The following is a 12,343-nucleotide window of genomic DNA, read 5'->3' as shown; positions in this document are numbered from 1 at the left end:
GGGCCTAAAGTTTGAAGTGGTTCTCAAAGTTTCTAGGTAGAGGTGTGTCTATTAAACATAAACTGATCCTGGTTTAATGTTACATGAGAAACTGATATATTTGATCAAGAGGAGGAACTACTTCAGGTAGGGGTGTAACGGTATTTGTATTCGTCCTGCGGTGTCAGGGGCGTCACGGTTCGGTGCACGCGGCCATACGGCGAATACGTCTGAGTGAGTAGTTTATTACAGTTTTTCTCCATTGGTTTGGCTAATTTCTTGAAACCGAAATTACATTCTCAAAACTCTAAGATCATTTGGCAGAACAGTCTTACAGTTCAGCACAACTCACTTACTCACTTGCAAAAGCTAGTTTCTCTCCCAAAACTGTTCACTCATGCTTCAAACTAAATTCCTTTCTCAGATAAAGAGTCAAGTGCCACAAAATTGCAAAGATCCTTCTCAATTGCTTTGGCTCATTTCTCGAATTAGACCGGACGTTCTCCACACTCTTGGTGCTTTTGACAAAATAACCTGGATGGTTCAGCACAACACCATGGTTCACCTGCAAAAGCTCATATCTCTCCCAAAACAGTTCACTCATGTGTCAAAACTAAATTTCTTGCTCATATAAATAGTCAGTGCCCCCAAAATGCATTGTCCCTTTGGCATTGTGTAAGCACTGCAAGTCAAAATGTTTAAATATTTTGTCACTACGGCAGAAGGCCATTGAAATATTCTTTATGTCCACCTCTCAGTCTTAGCCCAGTCCTTCATTGACAATGGTTACTGTACTAGTTTTTTTGTGTAGCTAACAGAATATAATTGTGTGTAAAACTGAAAAATAGGCTTTTACGCCAAGAGTAGCCTCAGGTTTGACATCACACATTGCACTCAGACTGCCAAGGACATTGCAACCATTTTTATTCACAAACTGAAAGTAGCTTCCATACATCAGAGTGAAAGAAAAGGTATACAGCATAATATTCTGTAATATAAACAACACATAAACAAAAAACAAGGGAAATTACAGGCAAATGAGCATATTATTAGGCTACAGTGCTGTAAATAAAGCTGTAAATAAAAACTTCATTGGTCGCTGTCCTCATCCTCCCTCTCCTGGCCACCGTCCTCATCCTCCTGGCCATCTACACGCTGCTGTCTGTCTGGCCACAGATTCTCATCCACATCGCAACGGATATTCTCCCTTGCGATGCATCAAGGAAAGAAACGGCGTGCGTGTCTCAACCATCCCCTACACTGATCCCCTGTGATGTCTTCACACGCAGCGTCCATTGCCTGGAGCAGGGATCTTTGGTTTTGTGCGTGATGCTCATATACTCTCCACCTCCAAGCAGAGAAAAACTCTTCGATTGGATTTAGAAAAGGAGAATACGGTGCCAGGAAGACCATGAGCATCCTTGGATGGCCAGCGAACCAGGCCCTGATGAGCGGGCCACGGTGGAAGTTGACGTTGTCCCACACAATTACATAAACTTGTAGGTGAGGTCCTACGAGACCTCTCTCATTTTCAGGAACCAAATCTAAATAAAGGTGGTCCAAGAAGACAAGGAGCTTCTGTGTGTTGTATGGGCCAAGACTGGGGATGTGTGTGGCCACACCATTCTCAGAAATGGCAGCACACATAGTTATATTGCCCCCTCGCTGGCCTGGGACATCCACCGTGGCCCGGTGACCAATGATATTGCGGCCACGTCTTTGGCCCTTGGCCAAGTTGAAACCAGCCTCATCTACGAAAACAAGGATGTGAGGGGTCTCATTTCCTTCCAATGCCATTATTGTCTGCAAAAAGAAAACATCATATTAGTCATGCAGAACACTCTTACACTACAGTTATATTCTTCAAATGATGATTGTATCATACACAAGACAAGATAACTGACTTACATGTACATACTGGTACCGCAGCTCTTTCACTCTATCAGAGTTCCTCTCAAATGGTACCCTGTAAAGTTGTTTCATGGTCATGTGATGCTTCTTCAATACCCGGTCTATTGTGGAGATGCTTATGGAGTTGATATTATGGAATATGGCATCGTCTTGTAGAATTGCATCACGGATCTCACGCAATGTGATGGCGTTATTTGCTATCACAATGTTACAGATCCCTTGTTCTTGTCGCTGACTGAGAAGTTTTCTTCTGCCACCCGTGCCAGGTTGTTGTTCAATCCTAGACATAGAATTCAAAGGACAACACTCCATTCATTATGTATGCCTCATGTATTTCTTACAGAATGAGTTACCAATGAAATTGTATTGTTGCTTTACTTACAGTAACTTCACCACTATTCTAATGCATCACTGAACAGTGACTGGAATACTACTGTATTCCAGTCCATAGTTTATTTTTTCCAATATTTTTCTTGCCATTATTAGTATCATAACATCCCATTGAGGTACATTACTGCAGGCCTATAACACACACACACACACACACACCCACACACACACCCACACACACACACACACTCTAAATGAATAGGTAAATGAGTAAATAAACACATTTCTTGCTTTATGCACAGTGTCCTGTCCTACAGTATACAACATATACTGTAATTCAATTATTGACTGTTATGAGTACATACCTGTTTTCCCTGCGAAAGGTTTGGATGATGGAGGAGACTGTAGAGCGAGGCACATTAGGCTGCATTCTGCGACCTGCCTCCGCCATTGTGAGGCGGTGGTTGACAACATGGTCTATAAGTGTGGCCCTAATTTCATCCGGGACAACATGGTGTCTTCGTGCTCCTCGGCCTCTTCCCCCTATTGTACCACCACGCATCCTTAGTCCTCTTCCTCTTCTTCTTCCTCGAGCAGGCAGTTGCCCTTGTTCATTTGCTTGGCCAGGTGCCTCCATGTTCAGAAATGGTAATGGTCCTGGTCAACCTTTATATATATATATATATATATATGTTTGGCAGCATTCACAATCATAGACAGCACCTGTCAGGTAACTAAACATACTAGTTGATTGGTCATCTGAGATGAGTGAAACACCTCCTTCGTTAGTCAAGTTCTAGTTTCACCTGACTCAATTACTGTACTCAATGTATCAAATGTTCCAAGAGATTCATATGGTATTCATGGTATTATGTTCTTGACTAATTTTGACAATTGAACAGACTATTGTGCAAGTGATGACTTACACAATGAAATGATGCTGACATGTTTTGCAGAGAACAACCATTACACTGAGAATCGACAATCAGTTTTGATGAAAAAGATCTATTCATTTGGAAATTGTGCTAAATGAAGGCTACCTGTACTTAATCATTTGAATAGATGTAATGACATATTGAGACATGTACTAAGACAATTGCAACTTGATGAAATGAATGAGAAATGCAATTCTGTTGTGGACAATTGCCAAGTGGTTTGGAGATTTGTCCATGTTGTTTTGAGAATGTAATTTCGGTTTCAAGAAATGAGCCAAACCAATGGAGAAAAACTGTAAATAAAGGAAAAGTCGAGTCCTCACTTCAATCCAGGTGGCGGTAATGAGGCTAAAAGCTGCCAGCTAACGTCATTAGTCTACAGAAGAACAAAAACAGATGAATAAGAAAAGTCACTGAGAGTGTGGAGCACAGATGTACTAAGAGAAGTGTGGAGCTTCATTTAAATCACCAGTGTGGGAATACTTTGTTTTCCCGGTGCAACATAACGGTGATGGGACGCGAGTGGTGGACCGGACAAAGACTGTCTGCCCACGATGTTTCACCAGGAGATGCTATTCAATTCTGTATTGCCTTTATTTTGTATTAGCCCTAGGCTGGGGTTAGGGTTAGGGTTACTCATTATTTATTTTGTAATATTTTCAAGAGATTTTCAGTTTTGGTACTATTCGAAATATTTGTTTGACAGTATTGCTAATGTGTGAGAGCATGTTCATTGTTTACATTTTACTGTGTAATACAACACTGAAAATGTTCTCCTGTTGTACCGAACCCGTACCGAACCGTGACTTGTGTGTACCGTTACACCCCTAGTCAGAGTATAAAATTACTAAAACAAATGTCAATAATAGTTTCACAGTTTCAGAGATACACTGAAAACTCATCAAGACTATTTTTAAACAATAAATTCATGTGGAATAGGTTGTTTTCTTAAGTTCAGTTAGAAGTCACTAACAGGGCAGAGCAGTCTTATAAAGATCTTTTTTACCATAGTATCCATCAACTAAAGGCAGTGAGTACTGTGGTCATCTTATGGTGATCTTCTGGTGATCTTATTTGACTATCTATATACCTTCATCCACACAATCACACAACTTTATTTTTAGTCTCTAACAGTGACGTCAAACAGGCTCCTCTAAAAACTAAAATGTGTATAAAACACTGGATTCACAGTCAGAGAGAGACAGCAGATAAAGTGATAACATCAGATCACACCAGGGTTTTGCTTTGCTTCTCATTTATTGCAGCAGATAATGATTCAGATGGATCCAGACGGCAGAGACATCTAGTGGAGGAACATGTTCATTTCAGATAGAGATGTTGTTGGCTCTAACACAAGTGAATTGCTTTTAGAATCCACCTGTATTAGACCTACTATACATGAGATGATATGATTAATTAATGAGACAGAGAAAAGAAATAGATCATAAAAGAGAAATATTCTGCTGTATGTTTGTCCTGGAGATTTACTGCACAGGACGGATCTTCATGCTGATGGACTTCAGGGAGTAGTCATTACCCTTCCAGAGTTCCCACTCCACTCCAACAGCATGGAGAGTACTGTCAGACCCCCAGCGATAAACTCCGTTGGGGTTTGCATCGAGACAGTTGGAGTACCAGAACGCCCCCAGAAATTTTCTGGCACAGTTATCAGGCCAGGAGTCCTGATCTTTGTCAAAAGTGGAGAACTTGTGTCCATTGTGAACCCTCAGGGAGTCTCCTGTAGAAACATGGAGAAGAAACAGCTGAACTTCATCTACAACCAACAATATATGAACAGATGTTTTGATTCAGTCAAAGTTCTCTCTGAGCATTTCCTCTTCTCATTTCATCTTTCATGATGATCATGATGATCTGTTCCTCAGAACAGAACCACTTCAGTTCTGAGAAATGAGCCAATATTACATATCAGAGAGGAGCTCCTCTAGGATTAAATCAGAGTCCATGTGTTCAGAAGCGTTTCCATCAATGTATTAAGACTCAGGTGTGGTTCAATTCCTGGTTTAGTTTCAATAAATCAGGGATTTGTCTCAGTCTGATCTTCACAACACATGTTTGTGGACAAAGGAGCTTTCTGAGGAGCTCAGAGAAAGAGTTGTTGTTGCTCATCAGGCTGGAAAAGGTTCCAGAACCATCTCTAAAGAGTTTGGAACCTACAAATAATCCACAGTCAGACAGACTGAAGACGACTGTCCCCCTCCACAGGAGTGGTCCACCAACAAAGATCACTCCATTATAGTCTGAGAGGTCCCAAAGGAACCCAGGGGAACTTCTAAGCAGCTAAAGGCCTCTCTCTCATTGGCTGATGTTAATGTTGATGAATCCACTGAACAATCATGGTGTGATGGACAAAGACACTGCTCTCCAAGAAGAACATTTCTAAACATCATGTGGACAAGACAGAAGACTATTGGGACAATGTTTAGTGGACAGATGAGACCAAAGTAGAATAGTTTGGTTTAAATGAGATGAAACAACACTGCATCATTCCAGCATCAGAACCTCATCCCTCCATCAAACATGGGGGTGCTAATGTCCTGGTTTGGGCCTGTTCTGCTGCATCTGGACCAGGACGGCTTGTCATCATTGATGGACCAATGAATTGTGAATTCTACCAGTGAACTCTAAAAGAAACTGTCAGGAGGACATCTGTCCATGAGCTGAATGTGAAGAGAAACTGGGTCATGCAGCAAGACAACGAGCCCAAGAACACAAGTGGTTCTACAAAAGAACGGTTGAAGAAGAACAAGATGAATGTTTATGAACGGCCAAGTCAAAGTCCTGACCTTAATCCAATAGAAATGTTGTGGAAGGACCTGAAGCAAGCAGTTGATGTGAGGAAACCCACCAACATCTCAGAACTGAAGTGGTTCTGTTCTGAGGAATGGGCTAAAATTCCTCCAACTTCACAAAAGCCTACTTTCCTTCTGTGATGTAATCATGTATTTACCCACCTGCCCCTCCGTTGGTGAATCCAGACACTCTCAGTGTGTATCCGGAGGATTCTGGGTCGATGGAAAACGAAGAGTAACGAGCGTACACCTTGTTTCCACTGAAGTCCTCCATGTCTACCAACAGCTCGTACTTTTTCCTCAGTGTGAGGTGGTAGATATTTTCAAGACCTAAAATCAAACAGAAATCTTTATGGACACGTGTCTGTCCATGACGTCAACTCAGAGTCTAATGTTTGGTTCTTAATCATGACTCACCGAGCCAGTACTCTCCAGCAGCGCTCCCAAAGCCCAGCTTGTAGTGATCCCAGGGCCTGTAGAAGTTCACCGAGCCATCCATCCTCCTCTGGAACACCTGTGGGGGGAGGAGAGGGTGCAGGAAGGAGGTCAACTATGTCCAACAGGTCACGTTTCCAGATCAAAATATTGTCGCATTAAAGAATGCTTTTGTAATCTTTTAAAAACTGGTGGGTGCATCAGCTGTTTCATTTAAAAATGTAAAACTCTAGACTGAGAAGTAACAAGATCTTTAATCAAGAATGATTTGTTGGTAGGAGAGCAGACAGTTGACAGAAGTACACTATATTACCAAAAGTATTCGCTCACCCATTCAAATGATCAGAATCAGGTGTTCTAATCACTTGGCCTGGCCCCAGGTGTATAAATTCAAGCACTCAGGCATGCAGACTGTGAAACAAGACATTTGTGAAAGAATGGGCCGCTCTCAGGAGCTCAGTGAATTCCAGCGTGGAACTGTCATAGGATGCCACTTGTGCAACAAATCCAGTCGTGAAATTTCCTCGCTCCTAAATATTCCACAGTCAACTGTCAGCTCTATTATAACAAAATGGAAGCGTTTGGGAAAAACAGCAACTCAGCCACGAAGTGGTAGGCCACGTAAAGTGACGGAGAGGGGTCAGCGGATGCTGAAGCGCATAGTGCAAAGAGGTCGCCGACTTTCTGCACAGTCAATTGCTACAGAGCTACAAACTTCATGTGACCTTCAGATTAGCCCAAGTACAGTACGCAGAGAGCTTCATGGAATGGGTTTCCATGGCCGAGCAGCTGCAGCCAAGCCACACATCACCAAGTGCAATGCAAGGCGTCGGATGCAATGGTGTAAAGCACGCCGCCACTGGCCTCTAGAGCAGTGGAGACGCGTTCTCTGGAGTGATGAATCACGCTTTTCCATCTGGCAATCTGATGGACGAGTCTGGGTTTGGAGGTTGCCAGGAGAACGGTACATTTCAGATTGCATTGTGCCAACTGTGAAATTTGGTGGAGGAGGAATTATGGTATGGGGTTGTTTTTCAGGAGCTGGGCTTGGCCCCTTAGTTCCAGTGAAAGGAACATTGAATGCTTCAGGATACCAAAACATTTTGGACAATTCCATGCTCCCAACCTTGTGGGAACAGTTTGGAGCGGGCCCCTTCCTCTTCCAACATGACTGTGCACCAGTGCACAAAGCAAGGTCCATAAAGACGTGGATGACAGAGTCTGGTGTGGATGAACTTGACTGGCCTGCACAGAGTCCTGACCTGAACCCGATAGAACACCTTTGGGATGAATTAGAGCGGAGACTGAGAGCCAGGCCTTCTCGACCAACATCAGTGTGTGACCTCACCAATGCGCTTTTGGAAGAATGGTCAAAAATTCCTATAAACACTCTCCTCAACCTTGTGGACAGTCTTCCCAGAAGAGTTGAAGCTGTAATAGCTGCAAAAGGTGGACCGACATCATATTGAATTCTATGAGTTAGGAATGGGATGGCACTTCAGTTCATAGAATGAGTAAAGGCAGGTGAGCGAATACTTTTGGTAATATAGTGTATCTTGGTCATATCAAAGAGGAGTTAAAAACTCACCGTCCACCGTCCTTCCAGAGAGTCCATGTCACAGTACACCTACACACAAACACAAGAAATAAGATATCAAAATATGTCTGCTATTAAAATGTGTCTCCACATGCGTCCCCAGCCAGCACTTGAGATCTGATCTCAGTTTGTGTGTCTGTAAATCAGCAGCGCCATCATGTGGTCAGTAGAATATTGTAGCAGATGCTGTCTCTAATGGATCTCTACCTACCGCTGGATCAGAACCATCAACAGCTGCTTGTTGACTTGGAGACATGATCCAGATGTTGGAACAAGATGGAAAGACTCTCACATGTTAAGATCTGATTTATTTATGACGTTAGTCGTCAGAAACAGAGACTGAAGGTGCCTTTGCTTAAATTGCACTCTGATCAGAACAGAAACTGTCTTTGTTGTCCCCAATCGTCACTAACACAATTAAATAACTTGTATAATATATATATGTATATATACATACAACTGAGTTGTACCAAAACTGATTATTTCATGTCAGGCATAAAGGATTAAAAACTAGAGGCATAAATACAACAGCAGTGCAAAACAAAGCCTCTCACTGTTCTTTCACTTCTCATCTCTCTGATAATGTTTCCATCGTCTCTGAACAACAACAGATTATTAGAGAACATACCTGGACGGCCGATGTGGCTCCGATGGGATAGATGGTGTACACTCCACTTGGTTGGCTGTTGTCATGATTATAGATGTCGCTACAGTCCAGAGGCAGGATGAGTACAAAGCAGTTGGTCAACAGTGGAATCAGGAGGAAGAGGAGTCCGGACAGCAGCTGGAACTGAAGAGACGTTTGTTTTATTAAATTAACCGTCTAACACCAAACGTATCGTATTTGATCCATGAGTTTCTGATTCTTCTGCTCCACATCATCAACACTTCCATGTAAAGAACTGAACCCATGTCATCTGCCCCCTGGTGGATTTATCTGTGCTCTACACTCACTAGCTTTTGGCAGCCATTTCCAAAATTGCTCATGGACTTTCTAGTTTCTTCCAGGTAAATCTTTGTGAATTTTGTGACGATTAAGAATATTAAATATATTATTACTGATATTTCAACATGAATATTTACTTTATTAAAGCATCCTATAATTACTTTATACTCTATTCATTATGTTCATAAGTTGTGGATCAAATATAGCAGGTATATTCAAATTTTACTAGACTAATTGAACTGATTATTTAAAAGATTAAAATATTCATTGATCTATTCTATAGTAATGGAAGTGTTTCACATTTATGTGACTTCTATATTCAGCCACTTGGTAATTATTGACTTTGTCCATTTTCCCTAAAACAAGTAAATATATATATATATATGTTATGTGAATGACAGTGAATTGTTTTGGCTGCCACCTCAGCCTTCCTCTGTGTTCTGTGTGTTGAGCCAGTAAATGACCTTGGGCTGACATCTAGTGGCCAGTCTTTTGTTGTGGGTAGCAAGGTAGAAAGGGGAGGAGACTATCTTTTAATTTTCTATTGAATGGGGTTAACTGCATATATGGGTTGGAATTGGTATTTGTAGGAAATGTTTCACTCATCAATGTAGTCTAATCTTTTTTTTCTTTCTGTATTTCCTTTTCATAGTTTTCACGGTGCGACAGCAGACAATAAAATTCAAGCACCCGTTTGAATCTCTCTGCCTCATTTATTGATACCAAGGGTCTGCTACAGTGAAAACTTGACCATCACATCCAAGCCATTCTCCTTTGTCATCTGATGTATCATCTGAACGCAGCCTACAACCTTGGCACATGGACAAGACCAGTAAAGGAACTGTTCCCAACCTCTTAAGGTACAGCCAAAAATGCAGTGAGAGACTGAAACAACAAAGAAACAAGCAACACGCTGCATGTCACCCTTGAGTTAAATGTCTTACTCCCACAGAAGACGGCAGAAGTCAGGAAGTCCACAATGTATTGTCCCACGCCGTGACTCAAAGCACATGGTTTGCAAATTAGAGGAATCCACTCTGAAAGCCATGTTCAGCTATATAAGGCTTACTCTAGGGATTTTATCCCAGTGGACAGATCCAATATCCCAACTGACAAGACAGCCCTGCAGTGGCCACACCTGAGACACCTGGCTGACGAACTTTCCCCACTGCAAGACTGCGAAGCGTGACTGTTGATCAGATATGATTTCCCATTAGCATTAGCACCTCTAGAGGTCATCAGAGGTGATGGAAATGAACCTTTGGCAAAGAGAACCGAGCTTGGGTGGAGCATAACAGGATCATCTAATCCCCATCTCGACAGACTGGGAAGCCAGAGCTTTGTACACAGAGTTGCAGTGAAGGAAATGCCAACGCCATCAGCCACTGACATTGCATTAAAATTCTTCAGTCAGATTTTAATGAGAGGGGATACGAAGACAAGTATGTGTCACAGGATGATGTTCGTTTCATCCAACACCTTAGTGACAACATAAAGCAGAGAGAAGACGGACATCATGAGAATTAAGAGGCTGGCATCGAAGCGAGGACATCAAAGTAATCATGTGACTATCAAAGAACGAGAGACAGCAGCTGAGGTGGTCATTAAGCTCGCTCAGTAGCAAGCATTTCCCCAAGAGATGAAACACTTGAAAGAGGAAGTAGTCTCCCTAGTTCCAGTCATCTTTTCTGCCTTGACCCTATTGTGGATAAGGGCCTGCTTCAGATTGGTGGCTGGCTAAAGCAATCATCTCTCAGTCGAGAACTAAAAACACCCAGCCATCCTTCCAAAAAACTCTCACATTACTAAGCTCATTCTGTCCCATTATCAAGACAGATTGTGTCATCAAGGTCGAAGTCTGATATACAACTGTGTGAGGTGTAGGAAACTCAGACGCCCAGTAGAGTATCATGGCTGAGCTTCCAAGGGAACGAGTCGAGGTGTCAGCACCATTCACATACTGTGGTAAGGATGTGTTTGACCCGTTCATCATCAAGAGAGCACGCAAGGAATATAAGAGGTATGGATTGATTTTAACTTGCCTCTCTTCCCGAGCTGTTCATATTGAAATTTTGGAAGATCTGTCAACAGACACATTCATCAATGCTTTAAGGTGTTTCATTAGCCTCAGAGGAGCAGGAGGAATGAGCTCAGAGAGGCACTCAAGTAGTGTGACGTCACTCAACCTGAGGTTTACCTGGCTGAAAAATGATGTGAGTTCATCTTCAACGCCCCCGCAGCAGAAGTCCAAAGTTGCTCTCCCACCTCCTGGGAAATTTGTGAAGGAAAACATGAATGCAACAAAACGGTGGCGACGAGTGCAATATTTGAGTTTTGGAGTCGTTGGAGGAAGGAATACCTCTTGAATATTTCTACACGGCAGAAGTGGCATGTGAGTCAGCGAAACCTTAAAGTTAATGATGTCGTCATCATCAAGGATGACTTTCTCCCCAGAAACCAGTGGCAGTTGGGACGGGTGGTTGAACCCATTCAAGGAAGTGATGACCTAGTTCGTACGGTCAAAGTGCAAGTGGGAGATTGAAAATCATCAGGGAAACTTTCAATTGTTGAAAGACCCATCCAGAAGTTGGTGCTCCTTTTAGAGAATGAGTGACTTGGTGTTTGCTATTACTATGGCAACCTATTGACATTTGTTCATTCAATACAAGGATATCAAAGTTATGAACCTGAACCTTTTAAGTTTTGTCATGTATTATTTAAAAATCATGTATTCTTAAAAAAAGCAGATTGTAGTGGTATTAAATTCATCATAACATGATTGGTGGGAGTGTGAAAAACAAATTCAGAGACACAATCCATCTTTGTCTGAACCACAACAGTGACAGTTTTAAGATAAGATAAGATAAGACTTTATTAATCTCCTCGGGGAAATTAGGGTGTTACAGCTGAACAAGAGTGTAAGATACAAAAAAGAAACAAAAAATAGAATAAGGCAGACAAGAGAAACTATATAAAAGTTTTCACTGTTAAAATACTGAGCCAGGTGTATAAAGTTGTAGACTTACCTTCATTGCCATAGTTCTGCTGAAAGAGATGTGATGAAAACAGTGGGAGCTGTGGAGCTTTATAAATCTGCTACTGATAAGAATATTTACTGAGTGGGTGGAAAAACTGAATCACATCTGGTAATCAAACACTTCAAGGTTCAAGGTTCTTTATTAGGCCATTTGCATAAACCAACAGTCCAGGCACATTGGAATTCTTGTGCAGGGCTCTCACAGAGTCAACAGTTTAGTTAAAAAAAAAGAAGTACAAATATAGAAATCACTGTACAACAAACAAAATATAAATACAAAATATAGAAGCACTATGAAAACTGTAATATTACAATAAACAAGTATGAAGGTGAGAGGGCAATGTTGGTGACAGGGTAATAAAT

At 41.7% G+C, this 12,343-nt stretch overlaps 1 protein-coding gene across 1 annotated transcript; it reads right to left on the bottom strand.

Moving 5' to 3' along the window:
• Window positions 1-3,642: 3,642 nt before the first annotated feature.
• On the bottom strand, window positions 3,643-11,981 carry LOC311504249 (microfibril-associated glycoprotein 4-like; the record flags this gene model as incomplete). Its single annotated transcript, XM_084567268.1, has 6 exons — window positions 3,643-4,893; window positions 6,128-6,295; window positions 6,383-6,479; window positions 7,989-8,027; window positions 8,626-8,820; window positions 11,970-11,981. The coding sequence occupies 6 exons, from the start codon at window positions 11,979-11,981 to the stop codon at window positions 4,640-4,642; spliced, it is 765 nt and encodes a 254-aa protein (XP_084423394.1). The 3' UTR covers window positions 3,643-4,639.
• Window positions 11,982-12,343: the final 362 nt, after the last annotated feature.

Source organism: Chelon labrosus, assembly GCF_963514085.1.
Source record: "Chelon labrosus genome assembly, chromosome: 19".
Taxonomy (NCBI): Eukaryota; Metazoa; Chordata; class Actinopteri; order Mugiliformes; family Mugilidae; genus Chelon; species Chelon labrosus.
The sequence above is the reverse complement of the archived record's forward strand: the minus strand, read 5'-3'. Positions and strand labels throughout refer to the sequence as shown.